The 19709-nt window shown below is 37.0% G+C and overlaps 2 protein-coding genes across 7 annotated transcripts in view; one reads left to right on the top strand and one right to left on the bottom strand.

Moving 5' to 3' along the window:
• Nucleotides 1–1709: 1709 nt before the first annotated feature.
• nfyba (nuclear transcription factor Y, beta a) lies at nucleotides 1710–6098 on the bottom strand. 2 transcript variants are annotated; one of them, XM_082167108.1, is made up of 7 exons: nucleotides 6009–6098; nucleotides 5203–5296; nucleotides 4969–5102; nucleotides 3550–3747; nucleotides 2561–2639; nucleotides 2303–2382; nucleotides 1710–2182 (listed from the first exon to the last, which is right to left on the bottom strand). In XM_082167108.1, exons 2-7 carry the CDS (start codon nucleotides 5294–5296, stop codon nucleotides 2150–2152), a joined length of 618 nt encoding a protein of 205 aa, XP_082023234.1. In that variant the 5' UTR covers nucleotides 6009–6098; the 3' UTR covers nucleotides 1710–2149. The 2 variants fall into 2 exon arrangements, with proteins under 2 accessions (XP_082023234.1, XP_082023235.1); XM_082167109.1 differs by lacking the exon at nucleotides 6009–6098 and adding an exon at nucleotides 5851–5979.
• Nucleotides 6099–8379: 2281 nt separating this feature from the next.
• The window catches only part of chst11 (carbohydrate (chondroitin 4) sulfotransferase 11), a 45012-nt gene continuing 33682 nt past the window's right edge, over nucleotides 8380–19709 (top strand). For 2 of the 5 annotated variants that reach the window (XR_014205272.1, XM_082167094.1), the window contains exon 1: nucleotides 8384–8651. Coding sequence is in view for 2 of the 5 variants with exons in the window: in XM_082167094.1 (XP_082023220.1) it covers nucleotides 8534–8651 (118 nt within the window). In the remaining 3 variants the exon portion in view is untranslated. Of the gene's footprint in view, nucleotides 8652–19709 lie in introns of all 5 variants that reach the window. The other 3 variants (XM_082167095.1, XM_082167097.1, XM_082167096.1) reach the window with 3 other exon arrangements.

Raw genomic sequence — 19709 nt, 5'->3', positions numbered from 1 at the left:
TTTTTCCCCTCTCTCTCTTGAAATACCTAATCTGGTTTTTGTGAGCAAGATTTGATCAACCCTTAGTGGAAAATGAGCTACATCCCCATATATTAAGATGCATATATACCTTCTTTAAAATAGGCCAGTGTATTTTTAAGAACTGTGTAATTGCTAGCAGTTTGAACATGAACGGCTCCCCCAGAGCTTTGATTTTTTTCCCTTTTTATAAAAGCCATTAAATTCTTACTCTAAACAGAATTTTATTGAATAACTGGAGGTAATGTTTCACCTTGCCTTCTCATTATACATAAAAAGTGCAATTTAAAGGTACACAATGTAACTTCTAACCCTCTAGCAGTAAAAAACAAAACAAAAAAACATGCATTTTGTGGAAGAACAATATTTTGGTTGTGCTTCGGCTCTGCATGACTGCGAATATGGTTATCCTACTGTTCATAACCAGTTTGTTTATTTAACCAGAAATGACCCTCCACAATAGATAATGCTTAACAATAAACTCTTGTTAGAAAGCTACATATGACAATTTATCTGTTCAACAAAATTCCCTACTCACCTGAGTAATACAAACACAGTCTCTTTTGCATTTCAAATTCCTCAGTTCTCGCCATATCCGAAATGCTCTTGTTTTATTATAAGTTTTGGCACATTCTCTTTTTGCCAGCAGCCTCTCCTCTGTTCGCCGTTTGTTTTAAACTGGTGATTCCCCAGTGGTTGGAGATTTAGCTGCTCCATGTCAACCTTTCTCGCTCGTTGTGACAAGTAACCTATACTCACACATCATACACGCGTCAAAGTAGCCGGAGCAGCTTTTCTCCGTTTACGCATCTGATGAGACACACGGGCGAGTGACGCAATTCCCCACGAAAACCATCCGGACGGGTCTAAAATATAAACACTTATAATAGGCTTAAATCAGGGTAAGAAAAAAACATGTTTTAAAAGAAGACTTGAGGATGCATTGACTTTGTATAAATGTTGATTTTGAACAAAAAAAGTTATAGTGTACCTTTAAATAGAATAATTCAGGCAATGATCAAGTTTTGTTAACATCACAAAAACACAGTCAATCCTACATTTTGGCAAAAAAGTTCAGCAATTTGGGTATATAAATATTCAGTGCATTAATGAATTATACATTTAGAATATAACACTTTATTTACCAAGTGCAATTAGTATAATCAAGTCTTTGGGGGCTTTTTAATATCCCATTTATACAATTGCTTATGCAGTTGTACATTGGACATTGTATTAATGTTCCATTAGCATTTCACTAATCTAGAAAACTACAGAGTATCAATGCCACAGATAGCGCTATTTCTTCATTTACGGACATGTACATATTCACTTGCTATTTGTGCATTCTCAGGAACACCTAGTGCCCTTTCTCAATGGCAAAATAAACATCTGAGAAAGTTTTTGACCATTTTTAACACATTTTCAATTCATTTTAAACTGACTTTTTTGTTTGTTTTATATTTGTTCCACATTTCAGTCAAATATAGCTCATATTTTTTGCCACATTCTCATAATAGTCTTTTTGTATAGGCTAAAGTTTACTAAAAAGGGCATTGCAATAAAAATCATACATTCAAATTAATTTTGATCTTGACCATTTTTTATTTTCTATAAATATTTTTTTTTAAATATATATAAAAAAAAATTTATGACTTTTTTTTCAAAGACATGCTGAACAACATTCAAACAAAGACAGATCACATTTTTATTCAAAGAATCAGCATAACAATGTCAGTTAACGAGGTTATTTAAGATCAAATGACATCAAAATTAGAATTCCCTTACTTGTGGGAATGTAAATGGTCAATATGGCCTTGTCTTCCCACTGCCCCATCCCAAACTTTAAAACTTATTAAATACCAAATAGGAACCAAAAAAAAAAAACTCACAATTTGGTGTGGCCTGTACCAAGCAGACCAATGAAAACACACTGGCCTAAATATAATACTGAATTAATTACAAGACATCACTTAAGATCAAATCAGCCTCCTGGCAACAGGCACTTTAGTTCCTGCTCTGGTAACCAGGCATCTCTTGGTCTTCCAGCACTGACCTGAAAACTTTGCAAGGCAAGAGATAAGTCTGTCTGGAAACTGGACAGGCCACTAGATATAGTCGGCCAGTTCTTCAGTCATGAGAATTGTATTTGCTGAACGCCAGGGATCTAAAGGAGTAGAAAAAGAGAGACGAGCATAACTAAATAATGAGCATAACTAAAACCTCCAGCCTGTCTAATCTTCAGTCATAAATCTATGGGCTAATATGGGCTGGTTTACATACTAACCTGCTGGTATGAGGTGGTGTATACCATCACGTTCTGTTGCTGGCCATCTGCAGTGATCAGTCCTGCAGGCAACTGACCGGCTGCAAGTTAAAAGTGAAACACTTCATATTAATTCATCATGGAAACCCTTTAAAACAGCAATAGCTATAAATAAAGGGTATGGTATGTTTCGATGACATCGAATTTTCTGAACAAGGCACTCGCTAAAGAGTTTGGATGTCTCGTATGTCAGCACTAAATGAAAAGGTTTGAACTTACTGAAGGTGTCATCTGTTAGTTCTTCACCAAGGCCTTCGCTGACTGTGACCGGAGTGATGCCTTTCTCACCCTTCATTGCCTTGGAAACATGAGCATGTTACTTATAACTTCCAACCACAATTTGTGCTCTAAAAAATGACATTTATGATGACATGCAGGTATTGCTTTTGCACAAATTACATTCTGCAATATTCGATTTCTTTGTTTCGCTAAAAGATATGTTCTCTACAATTCTTTATATGGATGGATATTCATAATTTTAGACCATGATCTGTTGAGACAATAGAGAGCCTAAGTCCCTCCCCTCCGCTTACCGGCTCATGGGACCTTATTTCGGAAAAAATATGTATGGTAGTCAATGGCGAGAGACAACTTATCTTTTTATTCCGTCTGAACTGTGCCCTGAATTACACATGATGTTTGTCAATTTAAAAGATAATTATGAAAGTCAAGAAAGTTGCAGTTTGTCATAAAACAGAAGAGTAACATTTAGTTTTATGTGAAAATCGCTCAATGAACTACATCTCTCGTCTTGCACTATGTACGTATGTGTGCAGTCTGGTACAAAACACTCAGGCATGACGGCGTAACGTTACGATTTTAACTTAAGTCTTATAACGTAAGACTATAGAAAACATGACAGACGTTAGCTTCAGTAAAGTTAGCTTCATTCATTGAGAGAAAAGGTATGACGTCACATGTGCGCCTTTTGGGTTTGTAGTCTTTGTAATTACGTATTTTCAGTCTTATACCTCAACAGTTTTACATCAAACTGCAACTTTCTTGACTTTAAAATGTATATTTTAAATTGACAAACATCATATGTGTAATTCAGGGCACAATTCAAACGAGATCAAAATATTTGTTGTCTCTCGCCATTGACTACCATACAATATTTTTCCAAAATAAGGTCCCATGGTGGTCCACCGGAAGGGGAGGGACATGCAAACTGGTGTGTGCATATATATATGTGAGTGAGTGAATAATACCTCTCTGAACTTCTGCAGGTAGAGTTTAAGCGGCTCCACGTACATGTCAAAACCCAGAGTGGACATGGCAAACAGGATGTCCTCTCCATTAATGGTCTTGCGTTTCTCTTGATGGCATCTCTCGCTGGCCTCAGATGTGATGAAGCTGATGAACTCGCTTACACACTCCTGCACACACTCTTTTGCATCCTTGGCTATCTGAGATTAAAAAGAGTTGATAAAAGGCCTTTACTTGTATTTAAGTTTAGGACACTCAAAAAGACAACAGTTTCAAGACGTTTCTCTTGGATATACGTCACAATAGGGAAGAAAAGATTATCGCAACTCTCGTTTCATGCCGACTTTTTTCCCATAGTCCATAACATCTATATATATATTTTTTTTTTTTTTCATATCTCCCTGGGCCCGTATTCATAAAGAATCTTAATGCAAAGAGTAGCTCCTAGTGACAAAATTCTAAGAAAATTCTTAGAAATGTGGCCGTTTACTCTTAAAATTAAATAAAAAATCCTAGTAAAGAAAAAAGTAATTCAGAAAGCATCTTAACCCTTAAAAGAGGTCTTAAGGTCAAAATTGTTAGGAGCACGGACGAGGACTTTTAAGAGGCTTAAGAGTTTCTTTAGCAGAGGAGAAAATGGCAGAAAGACGAAGAGGGAGAAGAAATGTGTTGCAGACAATGAATAACAGTGAGTTAATAAGACGCTATAGATTAGATCGTGCAGGGATCATGTTTGTGACTGATCTTATTAGAGACACGCTAACATCTCCAACACAGCACAGAAATGCCATAGCGCCAGAAATGAAAGTAATCACTACATTACGATATTTGGCAACTGGGAAAATTCCATGTTTGATACATTAAAACCAACATTCAAACCACCACTTAAATAGACATGCCAGCAATCAGTGTAATTGGAAAGAGTGGAACAATTTTTATCATTCTAAGCCAATCAAATACCTTATAGGAAATTAACAGCATGGTAAAAAAAAAAAAAGGATTTATATACACATATATAATGTGTGTGTGTGTGTGTGTGAGAACGGTCAAATAGGAAAAATGACGCATGTAATTTCAAAGTGAAGGCTTAGAATAGACCCTATACTTAAAATCACTTTTTTTTTTTTTTCTTGGACAACCAACCAATCACAGTCTTCAAAAGATTGTGTCATACATAGCAACGGGGTCAACCCCGCCTCCTCACTAAGATGAAAGTTTTTGTCTTTTCCTTACTCAGAGTTGCTCTCAGATCGGTCCCGAATCGCTTTTAAGCTAAGACTCCTACGTAAAAGTTTTTAAGCTAAATTAAGAGTTTTCTTAGAGGATTCTTAGAATCTTTATGAATACGGGCCCTGATATTTTATAGGTTTTCCAATAACATATGAACAGTGTAAGATGCAAAATACAGAATGAGCAACTACCTTTCCAGTCTGTGGGATGGCATTCTTCATGATACGGGCGACATTAGCGATGGGAAGGTAAATGTCTTGCTCTCGGAAGTTGTCTTTGCTTCCGTTGCCATCCTCATGGTCGTTAAAACTTTCATCCCCATCATCTGCACACATACAATGTACAATAAACATGCTGCTTCTTATCTCATAATAAATGTTTTCTTAATTACATTTAACACAGGTGAATGATGTCCATGTCCTCACCATCCTGGGTCTGTAAGACATATGTCCCTCCGGTCATATACTCTCCAGTTATTCCTAACTGAGTAGTATCTGTGGTACTGCTGTCTCCGTCCATCTGAAAAAGCAAATACGACAATCAGGGTGTTAAAACATTTATTACAATTACAGCTTCATAATGGGCAAGAATACACTCATCGCCCAGGAAAAAAAACATCTAAATAACTCCCCAGAGTATGATGAAAAAATATTATAATAATGAATAGCACACATAGGATTAAAGCATTATAGCATATTACAAATACATATAACAATATACATTTACGAAATATACTATTATAGAATAAATACGTAATAAATGTGTGTAACGTGGCTGTGGATATGTTATTAACATAATCAATAAATGGTTATATAATTATTTGTATGCATCTCTAGCAACCCTTTGTTTTGATAGTCAGCTAGCAGGTTAGCATCACACCAGCTCAAGCTAACTAATTACACGCATTTAACAGGAAGAAATAGCTCATTTGTGAACCATTTGCATACTTTAACCAGAAACTAACACAGTCTTCTTTTATAAATAGACTTGCTGTTTATTAAATCTGGTTGAATGTGGCTTCGGGGCCTCGCGTGCATTTTAGCCTCCATCTCTCCACTCAAATAATCCCTTACCCATCCTCAAACATTCATTCTTTCAACACTTCCTGCATTTTACTGCTCCTTCGGCCCGGTAAAGCCTGTAAACGCCTGCCGGTAACATCCCTTTCTACCCGTTAAACGCGAGAATTATCGCTGAAGCGGATCATTTGACCAGAGCCACAAATACAAACCTGACTCGAGCTCGCGCTGCAACTTGATTGGACGGAAATGGGTCTGCGCGAGACAGTTTGTGCCCGCGCTTGTGCACGCGTAGATGTCGGTCACCAGAGGGCGCGCTGAGGAGATTGTGAATTAAAGCTACAGAATCCAGTGCATTTGGCTGCATTTAACCTTAACTACATGTCTTCTGCAAATGCTTTCTAATGACCTTAATCTTAAAAACGTTATTTTTTCTTTATTTGGTTTGATGATATAAGATTCACGCTCACTGTAGGCCTGTATACGTGTGAATAATTAGCCTATAATTTAATTTTATGTAGGCCTAAATAGGAGTAAATCATATATACATACTTCCCTCAAACGTCCTCTGATTTCCCAATCATTCCCCTTTTGCAGGTCTCAGGTAAAGATGCTAGAGCTCAATTTGACAAAGACACCGAATTCAGTCTTATCATCACCAACTATGAAAACTTGCCTTTTTTCTGCATTTAATTGCTCCATTTTTTTTTTACATCTTTCTTCATGACTGAATTATGCACTATATGATTTAAAAACCCCATGCACAGTGAAGTAAATAAAAAAGTAGACTAAATAAACGCTAAACGTTTTTGTGGCAAAATCCACAAATAACTGGCCACAAATAACTGCATTTACCAGTGGTTTCCATTCATTTTATGTAGTAATTTTTAGCTGTACAGTAAAAACTCCCCTCAGAGGACACCAACACATGACCTTGTAGCTCTGGCCTAATTCCCTCTTGGGAATGGACACCTCAGAAACTGCCTCTAATAAGCAGGTCCAGAATGCAAAATCACTCATGAATTTTAAACGTTTCTGCTTCACTCAGCACTGAATGCTGTGGACCTTGAATGCATAATGATATTAGCGACTGCTTATTAAGGGAGGAAATGTTGTGGCAGTTTATATCCATATAAATTAAGACTTAATTTTCAATTTGGGTTTTGCTACAAAATCTTCTGCACCCAACCAAGAAACTTAGGAAGATTATGTAGAACATCTATGCATGCAACAATGTCTTTAATAAATAATTAACATTGCATTAGGCTTTCAGTTCTTATCGTTGATTAGTTTCCTCTCTAAGTCTCAAAAGTCATTTCTGTGATTGTGATTGTCTTTGTGTTGTGTCCACGCTTCAGCACAGGGGGGCATCGACTCAGCACTGTTTGCCTGAGGCTTTATAATCTAACTGTATAGCAGGTTCAAATTCAATTAGCTGCGGGGTTTCTGTATTTGGGTTTCCATTTTATTTAATGCAGTGTGTTGATTTATGGCATTTCGTCTGGTGATATGTATTGGGCTACTTGTTTCTTCTTCTCCTGGTCTTTCCAGCTTCTGCATTATTTATGCACATACGGAAACATTTCCCACCAACCTGACCACAGTCTCAATGTAGATTGGGATTTTTTAGACCTGTAGTTTCCTGCTCTGATGAACTTGTTTATTTTTCATTTCTTGTCATTTTATTAAAATTGCATTTTATTTATGTAGGCTATATATGAAGACTTCAGATGCAAAAGCCTCTAAGTGCCATCTGAAATTTTCTTCTAAAATTTGCATTTTTATCAAGCTCGTATGTTTAGGTTCAGTAATTTCACTTTAATGACTATTAATAGCTAATTTTCATTGCCATTAAAATGAAATAACTCAACATAAACATACAAGCTTGATAAAAATGACCATTCTAGAAGAAAATTTCAGATGGCACTTAGAGGCTTTTGCATCTTAAATCTTCATATGTAGTTATATAAAAAAATTATATATATAAAAAAAGTGTACATTTTAGAAGGCTATTAATAATAATAGTAGTAGCAATACAACATACAATGAATTAATAGTTACTAATAATAATATTAATAATAATAATAATTATTATAAAACCTTTACAGAAGCTACCATAACTTTCATCTAAAATGCCATGTAATGACGTTCATAAACAACAAAAATAAAACATACAAATAAATAAATAAATATGATTGCTTTGTTTGAATCAGATTTACAACAGAAATGCTATAGGTACTATGAGACATTTTACACTTTTCTACTCATTCACATATGCAATTCAGCATCAGACTTTAGTTTGAGATACAGGGCCGTGGATATAGGTAATGGTATTTAGCCTACTGTACAAATGTCAAACCACTGAATACAAACCTTAAGTTTAATTGCAATTCTGCCTAAATTTATAAAGCAACATAATACACTTGTGACCTCTTTATTTAACTGCTGATGAATACAAACAAGTTTCAACTTTGAAAACTTGAAAAAGCGAAAGGAAATGTGAGAAATGACAGGTTAACTGGAAACAAAGATGAAAGCGTGGGCGCGCTCATTCAGAGGGGGCGGGGCTTCTCCACTGTAGTCTAGTGTGCGGAGGAAGCTAGCGCACTTCAGGGAGATCACGGAGATCTTTGAGACACGGACGCAAGCAGCGAGAGCATCAGCATCAAACACAGACCCGCTTTACGGGGCTCGGCAGCCTCCCTCCCTCCGTCCCTCCGGCTCTCCGTGCCCAGCCATGAAACAGACGTTACTGGACCTCATGAGGATGAGTAGGATCTGCCGGATGGTGCTGGCCACTTGTTTAGGATCTTTTATTCTGGTCATCTTCTATTTCCAAAGTATGTTCCAACCAGGTAGGACTTCGTGATGGTTTCATTCTAAAGGTTTTAAGATGCTCCTTTCCCCCTTTTGTAGCCCCTGACTCGGTGATTTAGTGTGGAAGAATGTCATTCATAATCAATGAGCTGTTTGAAAGAGCGCATCGATCATAGCAGCGCGAGTCAGTGATGTAGCCTATACTGACTCACATCAAAGCTCCAGCTCTCTGTAGCCTATCAATAATGCCGTCCGCTTTTATGCATTTTAATCTTTTATTAATATGAAGCGCAATGGGTAGAGCCCGGGTCCGTTGTCTAGGGTTGTGTGTGTTGTGTGGAGGGATGGTCATTGTCTCCGGTGGCCGGTACAGTAGAGTCAGTGTACTGAATCAAAGAGCTGACACACTGTACAAACATCCATACATCAATACTGGCGTGCAGCTGACATACATTCACCCCTCTGTTTCTGTTCAGAACTGTTGTTTATATGGCTGTGACTTGTGAAATTGAATAGAAAGTAGTGTCTATCTATCTATCTATCTATCTATCTATCTATCTATCTATCTATCTATCTATCTGTCTGTCTGTCTGTCTGTCTGTGTCGTCTAATATGGACAAACCCAATCAGGTTTAAAAATGTAAATCCATCCATCCATCCATCCATCCATCCAGCCATCCACTATCCACCCATCCATCCACTATCCACCCATCCATCCACTATCCACCCATCCATCCACTATCCACATCTACTGAAACACATACACACATCTGGAAGTTCTATTGATAGATGATGTTGGATGTATAATTACATGTGTCTGCTATAGACTTTTCCATTGTCCTGCCCATCGGTTTGGTTCATCTTGTCCACAGCATGTACCATGTCACCTGCTTTTTGGGGGAATTCCCATGCGCTGCGGATGGAAGATCCAGATAAGGACAATAGGACCTGTGTATGTAGTAGTGCAGTAGTCAGTAAGCGCTGTGGTCACCGGCACGGTGGTATGTCTCTGGAAACGGTGAGTCATCAACGTCACCGGCATGTGAAGGTTCTCAGCAGTCCGCTGGAATGCCCATGTCATCATCATCTTACACACACGGGATGCTGAAACGAGACGGAGGAACTGATGAGTTCATGCGCGCTCATCCAGATGTTGTCTCCAGACCGGCACATGATGTTTCAGAGAAGATCAAAAGTGCGCGCCGTGACATGTAACACTCAGCCCCTTGTGTTTTATAGCGTCACTGAGGTTTAACAGCATCCCATGGTCTGCTGGGATGTACAGGCATTTTTTCCATGGTGGTACAAGCAGCTGTCTCTAAAAGCATCTGTGCGTCCCACATGCTTATGAACAATGTCTAATACAACAGTCTCCCTTATGCTCTGCATTGGCTTGACAGGTGTTTCAGTTTCCTCTTCTGTCTGTGTGTGTGTGTGTGTGTGTGTGTGTGTGTGTGTGTGTGTGTGTGTGTGTGTGTGTGTGTGTGTGTGTGTGTGTGTCTATGGCCGCATGCCCTTGCTCTTTTGTCCTTTCCTTCCCCCGTGTGACCTGATTTTGCACTCTAGCCTACAAACACACCCCGAGAACACACTGGCACACACACAGATACACTCACATTAGAAAGTGGACCTGAGCAGTTGAGTGACAGGGCTGACGTCATGCTCCAGTGTGTTTGTGATGAACAGAGAATGAGGACATTCATAAGAAAAATGTGATCTTTTTAAAGGAATATTCCAGGTTCAATACAAGTTAAGCTCAATCGACTGGCGTAATGTTGATTTCCACAAAAATGAATCCCAACTTTTCTTAAAAAACGCAAAACTAAATGGTAATAAAAACACTGCCTCCGAAACACTGTTGTCGTGAAAATAAACGTTTTATAAGAACAATTAAAGTGCTTTAATAATATTATAAGCTTCAAATGAAGATGAGAGATGAGTTAAAAATCCTTTTTGTGGGAATATGTCTTTAACATATTTCAATATTCAAAAACAAAATCCAGATATTTTAATATTTCTTTCTCATCAAATTCCTCCGTGTTAAAGTTGACTGTTAATGCTATCCACGTTCATTTTATAGCTCAATTGTCTCGATTTTTTTATTTCTCCTGAGGAATTTTTTGAAGAAACATCTGAGAAAAAGTTACTGAAATGAAGAATAACTGAGAACTCTTGATAAGAGCAACCTCTCGAGTGTGACAGTTTTCCTCTTGGCAGGACTGGAGAGATTGAAAAGAGAGGGAATTATAGGCGTGGAAAGGAACCAAAATGAGTTGTCTTAGAAGAAAAGAGATAAGGAATGTCTGCAGAGAGTTCAACATTCCTTAAGGGTTGGTTACTCAGGACTGGGACGAGGACTCAGACCAGCAGACCAAAGAATCCCGGCTCTTGAGGTCAGATAAGGCCGTTTCTGTGTTTGTGTGACTGACTTTCCCTGACGTACAGCGGCCTTTCTTCTTCATCTTCCGAGTCTGTTGAGGAGGCCTGGCATTTGAGGTCTATGAATGATAAAGGTCACGTCAACATGGAAACAAATGACATATCAAATCTCAAATCACACTGACTGTTTGCCGTTGCGTAAGCGTTTGCCTGCCAGTTCCAGCTCGTTGTTGTTGTTGTTGTTGTTTTCTGTGTCCATTTTTTTGGAGAGTGCATATGCAGGATATCCTGTTTGTATATCCTGTATATCTTGGTGGGTCCGTTCATTGTTTTCCAAGCCATCAGCTTACACACACCCACATGCTTAAGCTGGTCCCAGAGAGATTTGGACACTGGTACAGCTGCAGAATGACAGATTTCAGAATACATTTTAATAATATTCTGTAACAATGTTACATATATGTATATATATATCAAATTTTGTAATAATATAACTAATACATTAAATATAATTTATTTAATTAATATTATAATAATTAAATAAACATTCATATTTTAAATTAAGAATATTTTATAATAAAATATTCTTTCTTTATTTAATATATTCTTATAATATATTCTATAATATTATCATTTTATTTAATTACAATAATATATTATATATTTGTAATAATATTCAATATAATTTTTTTAATGATATAGCTGTAATAATAAATAAATCAAAATAATGTTATTTTAAGAATAGGCTAATATTATAATAATTGTAATAATTAAATAATTAAAATTAATTAAATATATATATATAATATTAAATTCTGTAATAATATATAAATTAATTAAAATAATATTATAGGAGAGGCATGTTATAGGACACTTTGTACACAGTTATAGGACACTTGTACAGCTGGAGTATCAACATTTGAGAATCAGTGTTATTCAGATACAAACAAATTATCCAAATAAGCTTCAAGCTAAATTCCTTTGCCTTTGTAACGTAAATGTAGAAGTGAGATACGGTTTGATTAATGGGCCTGATTCTCTTCACATTCTCTTCACTGCACTTGTTATTATTGCGCTGAGCCTCGTGTTCGAGCCAGAGATTGTGTCATTGGAGCCCACCGAAGCAATTTGGTTGATATCCATCTGCTGAAACGGATTGAATTTGTGGCTCACACTTCCTGGATTCATGTTTTTGGGCGGCATGCGAACATCTGCTGCTATCAAACCTGGCCCACACATGCCCTGATAAGCTTGCATCTTTGGAGAATGCCAACTGTATAGGAATTACCCTGCATATCTGAAAGGCTTCCTTCTTCTTTCATTTTTGTTGATGTCGAAAGCCACGCCTGCAGACAGACCGCCTCATGCTTTCTGCACATCTGTCCGCCTCTCTCTTGCCCTCGATGGTTAATTGTTAAAGCCATATGTGTGAGATAAAAGGTGTGGTTTATGAGTCAGCCCATTAGGCTCATTAGGCTCAGCTTGCACCGTCTGCGGAGTGTTGTCGTGGGAGGAGCCGCGTCTTAATGATGGAAAACGGCATAAGTGTCTTTTACCAAATCTAACATCTGGATGCCAGCCACCCGCATCTGGAGGAAGCTGGAAGAATGAGCTGTGTATGGCTGATTATATCCCAAATCCCATAATAACTTTGCTTTTTTTAGGAGCCAGTGCTTTAAATATTTTGGTAAAGTGAGTTTGTGTTGCGTGATTATGTGTTGCTCCTTTTTCGAATTTGATAATTACAGAGTTGTGGGGTCATGGTGTGTGCAGATCCCAGAAGAAGTGCTCCGAGGTTGCTCTTTTATAGCCGAGGAGAGATAAAGTTCTCGGATACGCTATATATAAGTGACTTGGTCTTGATTATTTTCCTAAAAGTCCGTAGGGGAAATAAATAGACACACACAGACGAGACAATTGTTGACGTACTGTAAAAGTACAGAGGTATAAAATGACTGCGTGTGCTGATATTTTTAACTTTAATGAAAAAAGTTTGGGATCTTTTGTTCAGCAGGACTTCTAGGAGAAAGAAATGAGATTTGTTTTTGTTCCAATGGGCATGATGAAAAGTGTGTATGTGTTTGTGTGTGTGAGTGTCTCATTAGGGCCTTTGTCAGCCTGCTAGCTAGCAGCAGTCATTATGCACTATAGAGTGTCAGCGCGTGCTGAATTGAGTGTGTTGTTGGGCGAGAGTAGGCTATTGATAAGCATTGATCTTGCCATATGACTTGAGCTCTAGACTGTTAATGGGAGAAGAGGGTCCTAACCACATTTGGCTATTGTTTATGCCCGTTACCATGACGACGGGAAGATTTTTCATCTGTGACAGAATGAACAATGAAACCAATGAAGGGTTAAGAATGTCTAAGAAACACACACACACACACACACACACACACACACACACACACACACACACACACACACACGCAAAAGACACAATTAGCTGAACTTTCACACCATGATTGGAACGTCTCATTGATGCTCCACACATATCAAATATCACAGCAGCGATTTCTCACAAAACACTTCTTAGATCTTGGTTTGCTTTTGTGTTCTTTGGGTGAATCTCACAAAACTTCTGGGTCATATTTAACCATAACATAACAAACAAAATAAAAAAGGAAATTATATTTTGCCAAAAGGCATATTTTTTTTGCATTTTCTTGACAATGAATCACCATTCCCCACCAATTCTCATTATAATGCAAAAAATCTCTTATTATCATATTATTACTATAAATTATTAATATAATTTATATTATTATCATATTATTATAATTTATTATAAATTATTGCAGAATATTATAAATAATCTAAATGGCAAAGTATATAATATAATTAGTGCTGTTAAATCAATTAATCGCGATTAATCGCATCTAACATAAAAGTTTGTAAATACTTAACTGTATATGTGTATATATAATATATATGCGATTAATCACGATTAATCGCTTTGACAGCACTAATATAATATAATATAATATATATTTATTTATTATATTATATTTATATATTACAATTGAAATTTATATTAAAGTATTTATTGTACAGAATTTGATTTATTAATGGGGTGATGGGGGGGAATTCTAAATAAGAAAATAATGTCAAATTGCTAAATATAATTTCTTTTTTATTGGTTCTGAAATACGACCTACACTTTTCCTTGTGAAATTCAGCGCTGCAGGTACAGTTTTTCACAATCTAGACTAAGCAAGTCTGGGGATTTGTTCAGAATTAATTACGTTCTTTAAAAGAGCTAAAGTGAATTATGGTTTTTAATAAGGACGACGGTTTGACTGTGCATGCTTTCGGGAGGGGTGTGTATTTATACAGACTTCTCCTGATTATTGTGTAAAAAATGGCCGTTAATAGCCATATAAGAGTTATCTATCACTATCCGCTAGTTCTAAACAAGCATACTTGTCTTAAACACTCACATTTATATATGTGCATAAGAGGTTGATTTGTTCTAGCAATACTTGATAGCCTCATCCTGTCCATTGATATATTTATCAGTGCTGCAGGCCAAAGGAAAGAGAGAGGACCAAAGAGAACATTAGACAGAGACAAAGAAAAGAGCGAACTCGAGTGAGAAAATATGCGACGGCGGAGAAATACCACATTTCACAGGGTGTAAGCGATCACCATGGAAACAGCGGCATGTATGATGTGTGTTTTGGGGGGATGGGGTGCGAGAGTGTAAACAGGTGTTCACACGTGTGTGCGTGTGTGTTAGCGGTGCGGAGGCTTTTCTTTTGTATGTTCGTAAGCATGTGGACATGAAGGCTCACTCCCTTGAATAATAAGATGATGGGTGGATACAGTGAGAATCCATGGCTATTAATAAAAAGTTTTTAATCCATCTTCTGCACTGAAATAAAATGAAGCAGTGAGCAATTGCATGGGGCCTGAAGAGACACATTACAGTTGATATGAGTGCAGATCGGATGTGAAAAAGAGAAAGCAAAACAGAAATCAAGAGAGCGTATTGCGTATGCATAAACTGCACAGTGTTGGGACAGAATCATTAAAAATTGGGTGTATAAGCATACACATATACCCGGCTTTTATGATTTTTTAACTTAATGCGCATTAACAAGATTATGGGTTACTATTTAAGTGAATGTATATTTTACCACCATTTAAAATTACTCTTTTTTTGCATTTGAAATGTGTCATTTCTGTACCACAAGTGTCACTATAACAATATTGACTGTTTTCAAAAAGGTTTCCCCCGAACACTCCCCTCATCTGCCATTGGTTGGACAAACTGATAGTCCCACCCCCAAACTAACGACCCATTGATAGAGCCATTTTAACATCCAAAAATATGTCTAATTTGAAAACATCACGTTAAACAGCAAATTTCTAAGAAGTTCTTGGAGTAACAAGGAGGCACCACCATTGCTTATACACCAGTTCAAGTAACAAAGAAGTAATAATGAGTACGTTTTAGATTTTAGACGAAATATTGGCAGTTACTTTGTCTTTTTTTGCTCCTCTTAACAAAAATATGTTAGAAAACGGTAGAAGCATTTCATTCTGAATCCTGAATGAATCCGTGTTTTTGAACAAAATGGTTAAGTCAATGGTTCAGTGACTCATTCATTAAGACAGAGGCTGCGTCTGTAATCGCATACTTCCCAACTATATAGTAGGCCATACCTGTCAACAATTGGGGGGGGGGGGGGGGGGGGTTGGGTCTTGGATGTCTATCGGCTCGCTTTCGGGTTAAACTTTCCGCGACTGCGCAACTGGGTTATAGGTTGCCAGGTTGAGGTGACAAACGGGTTGAAATTGTATATGGTGTGTGTGGATTGTGTGAATATAATGCATTTAATACAAGATCTGGCAACTGGTCAACATTAGACAAACATATTGGTCCGGTTATTCATAAAAGGAGTTTGGGCCATGCAAATTACAGGAGTTTCCCGGGAGAAATAACAAACCGGGAGGGGTCCGGGAGATAGGGCTAAAAAACGGGGGAAAAACGGGAGTGTTGACAGGTATGTAGTAGGCGAAAAACAGTATGTGACAAAAGAAGCGTGTCCGAATTCACAGTACAAAAGTACCCGGATGACGTACTTCTTCCGGCGAAATTCTAAAGTGTGCATATGGACAGTGAAGTGACGTAACTGACGCTGGTAGGTCACATGATAATGACAGCATGGCGTATGTAGTATGTTCAGATTAGATTCACACACTCATACTATACAGAACATACTTTTTTAGCAGTTGTGAAGCAATTACTTATTCAAAATAAGTACCTACTCAAGAGAGTATGCCATTTCGTACGCAACCAGTCACATGTTTCGTTCCTGAATGAATCGTTGTTGAACAAATTGGTTGAGTGACTGATTCAGTGACTCACTCATAAGTATAGTCACTTGTTTCGTTCCTGAATGAATCGTTGTTGAACAAATTGGTTGAGTGACTGATTCAGTGATTCACTCATAAGTATAGTCACTTGTTTCGTTCCTGAATGAATCGTTGTTGAACAAATTGGTTGAGTGACTGATTCAGTGACTCACTCATAATTATAGTCACTTGTTTCGTTCCTGAATGAATCGTTGTTGAACAAATTGGTTGAGTGACTGATTCAGTGATTCACTCATAAGTATAGTCACTTGTTTCGTTCCTGAATGAATCGTTGTTGAACAAATTGGTTGAGTGACTGATTCAGTGACTCACTCATAAGTATAGTCACTTGTTTCGTTCCTGAATGAATCGTTGTTGAACAAATTGGTTGAGTGACTGATTCAGTGATTCACTCATAAGTATAGTCACTTGTTTCGTTCCTGAATGAATCGTTGTTGAACAAATTGGTTGAGTGACTGATTCAGTGACTCACTCATAAGTATAGTCACTTGTTTCATTCCTGAATGAATCGTTGTTGAACAAATTGGTTGAGTGACTGATTCAATGTAACTTGTTTCATTCCTGAATGAATCAGCGTGTTTGAACGAACCGAATTGGCAGTAAGTATAATGATAACTAAAGTTTAAAGACCAAAACTATAATGCAAACAACACAGAGGAACAATATTTATTGGAATCACTTTCAGAATTTTTTTTTGCAACATTGACAGCCAATCAGAATCGACCTGACTTTAAAGTGCTTGAGCATTTTAGAGAGGTAGACATAACTGCAGTGCATACTTATAATAAACAGAATGTGTGTGTTTGTGACACTGTTGAAGGTCCTGGTATAGTTTGCATCGAGTGTGACTCTTCTTGGTTTGACTAATGTCACCCCCCACCCCCCGAGGCTATTTTAAGATCTCACTGTTGCATAGTCCTCTTCCAGTCTGTAATTTTGTGGTATGTGTATGTGTGTGTGTGTGTGTATTTCAGTTACTTTAAAACCATACCATTTTGCTTTGAGAAGGGAAGAGAAACTTTAGCAGGAACATGGATGCTATTTAGTGAACAGATCATATTGCACGTGGAAGTGTGTGTGTGTGTGTGTGTGTGTGTGTGTGTTTGAGTGAATAATAGTGCTATAGAGCGTCTCACTCACAGCATAAGTGCAAAGCCTGGACAAAGTCTGATTATTAAGAAGTATCAATGCTGTTGCTGTTCGCTTTTCTAATTCACATTTTTAGTACATTTTCTTGGTTTCAAAAGTACGCCCTTGCTCGTGACATCCCATAAGTGTACTTCCTTTTCATGTTCCCATGGCAACAGTTCCAGCGGCCCTTAGTGGGCTTTTTGGTAAGATGTAGCGGGTGATTTACGGGCCTGGTTTTCTGAGCATGCTCCAAATAGTAACACAAGACAAAGAGCCAAAACAGTGCGAAACACTGCGCACTCAGACAGCATCACACGGCTGTTCACTGCTTCATATACTCAATGCTCATTCACTATCATAAAGCTGATTGTTCTCTGGTTTTGTCTCATAAAAGCAGCCATTGTTTAAAATCATCTAAAAGACACAGGTTTATTTCATGGAGTGTTTAATATGAGCACTATTCTGTTTTGTGGATCCTTTATTTGTCGTCATCTGCTTTATAGGGCTTTCACAATTATGACTTTTCCGCTGAGGATGAATTCTACTGAGGATTAATACAAATTATTGTGATTAATTATTTATTGTCTTTTTGTTCATGCCATTTAAATGTATGATATGAAATGTATAAATTCTCATTGTCTCATATTTGTTTAAAATAAACTGAAATTAAAATATTAATAAATATCACAATGATTCATGCCATTTACATCTGTGATATGAAATGTATAAATGATCATAATCCAACATTTGCAAACAAATATTACACTGGGTACAATTACATTCGTTTTTAAAAAATAAACTGAAATTTAAATATTAAAATATTTATAAATATTAAAATATTTATACTTTCCATTCACTCTGTTGATTTTTGGAACCTAGCCAACCTAAATATGATAGTAAATTATTATTATTACTAATACAATTTCGAATATAATTTTTTTAATTAAATGTTTATTCATATTGTCTGTTATGATTTTAGTAAAAATAACTATTATTATGATTTTTATTATGATTATATTTGGAATATTATTGTCTAAATTATATATTGTTATTTTTATTAATATTGTTTTAAATTTGTGTTAATAATATTTGGATTATTATTTTTTAAGTGATATTATTTTCATTAATATTGTTTATTAATATTATAGTTAATAATAATAATGATGTTTAAATGATATTGTCATTTTATTAATATTAACAAACTTTTGTGACGTAGCATTTCATTAGTCTTACACAGTGCCTGTAACGGCCAAATATATTTGGGATGCTTGTGAAATAAAGTCAGCCTAGAGCATTTTGGGTTCACAATGCAATGCAAGTGAAAAGAGTCAAAAGGAGCCGCACATCTTCTGTAATGCAGTTTTGGGCAATCAAAAAAAAACATGCTGCTGTAGATTTCAGGATATACGTGTTTGGAATGTAAAGTGCAGAACAAATCACAGTTATTTCAAAAGATCACATATAGCCATATATAATTGATAACGCTGTAAAGAACAACAACTGTAACATTTGTCAAGGTGAGCAGAGCACCAGAGGGAGAGGAGATTCAGACTGGAAAATGCTTGAACCGCACTTGTAATTTGGAGGTTGTCTGATTTAATGAAGCTAATTAAAGGTGTAAGTGGGTGATCTAATCAAAGCGCACTCTAAACAGAAGGACTGTGGATGTGAGAGGCCCATCAGTCTGACCCCCCCGTGCTCAGTAATGGTACGCTCCAGTGCAATGGCCTCGACTGCATGGTCTCTGGGGTGGGATCGGTCGGTGAGCGCATTATTTGGGTTGCTCTATCGTTTCCTCTTTTCCTCATGCCACTCTCAGTCTAAAACATTCATGAGGTTCCTCGGGTCAAATCGGTACCAGTCTCGCGCAGTTAGACCGTGACTAATAGCATAAGGCCGCCCACTTAGACAGGAAGACAACATCTGACACACATGAAAAGCTTGCAGCCAACTACAATCTGCTGTTTTAAGGTGGCGTGCATAAAAATGTGTGATAAAAGAATAAAAAAGGATTGCAATACATGCTTGTGAGGATTGTTAACGTGTGCATGCTGTAGCCTCTCATTACAGTGTGGTGAAGAAGACTGTGTATTATGGCCATACATTGAGTCATGTTTTGACACTGCAGAGGGAAGAGAGCTGGTTTTAAACAGCTCAGAGGTGATGATTGAAGTCACGCTGTGGCTGAAGTGTTGTAGTGTCAT

The sequence above is a fragment of the Leuciscus leuciscus genome (genome assembly GCF_965113295.1).
Source record: "Leuciscus leuciscus genome assembly, chromosome: 4".
Taxonomy (NCBI): Eukaryota; Metazoa; Chordata; class Actinopteri; order Cypriniformes; family Leuciscidae; genus Leuciscus; species Leuciscus leuciscus.
This window is presented reverse-complemented; position numbering and strand designations above follow the sequence as displayed.

Bases quoted from the DNA above. Each gene is read 5' to 3' on its own strand.
- nfyba (XM_082167108.1), bottom strand. From the start codon at position 5,296: ATGGACGGAGACAGCAGTACCACAGATACTACTCAGTTAGGAATAACT. The intron at 2,383-2,560 runs GTAAGTTCAAAC...TTTAACTTGCAG, and splicing joins ACTAACAGATGACACCTTCA to CCGGTCAGTTGCCTGCAGGA. The intron at 2,183-2,302 runs GTTAGTATGTAA...CTACTCCTTTAG, and splicing joins ACACCACCTCATACCAGCAG to ATCCCTGGCGTTCAGCAAAT.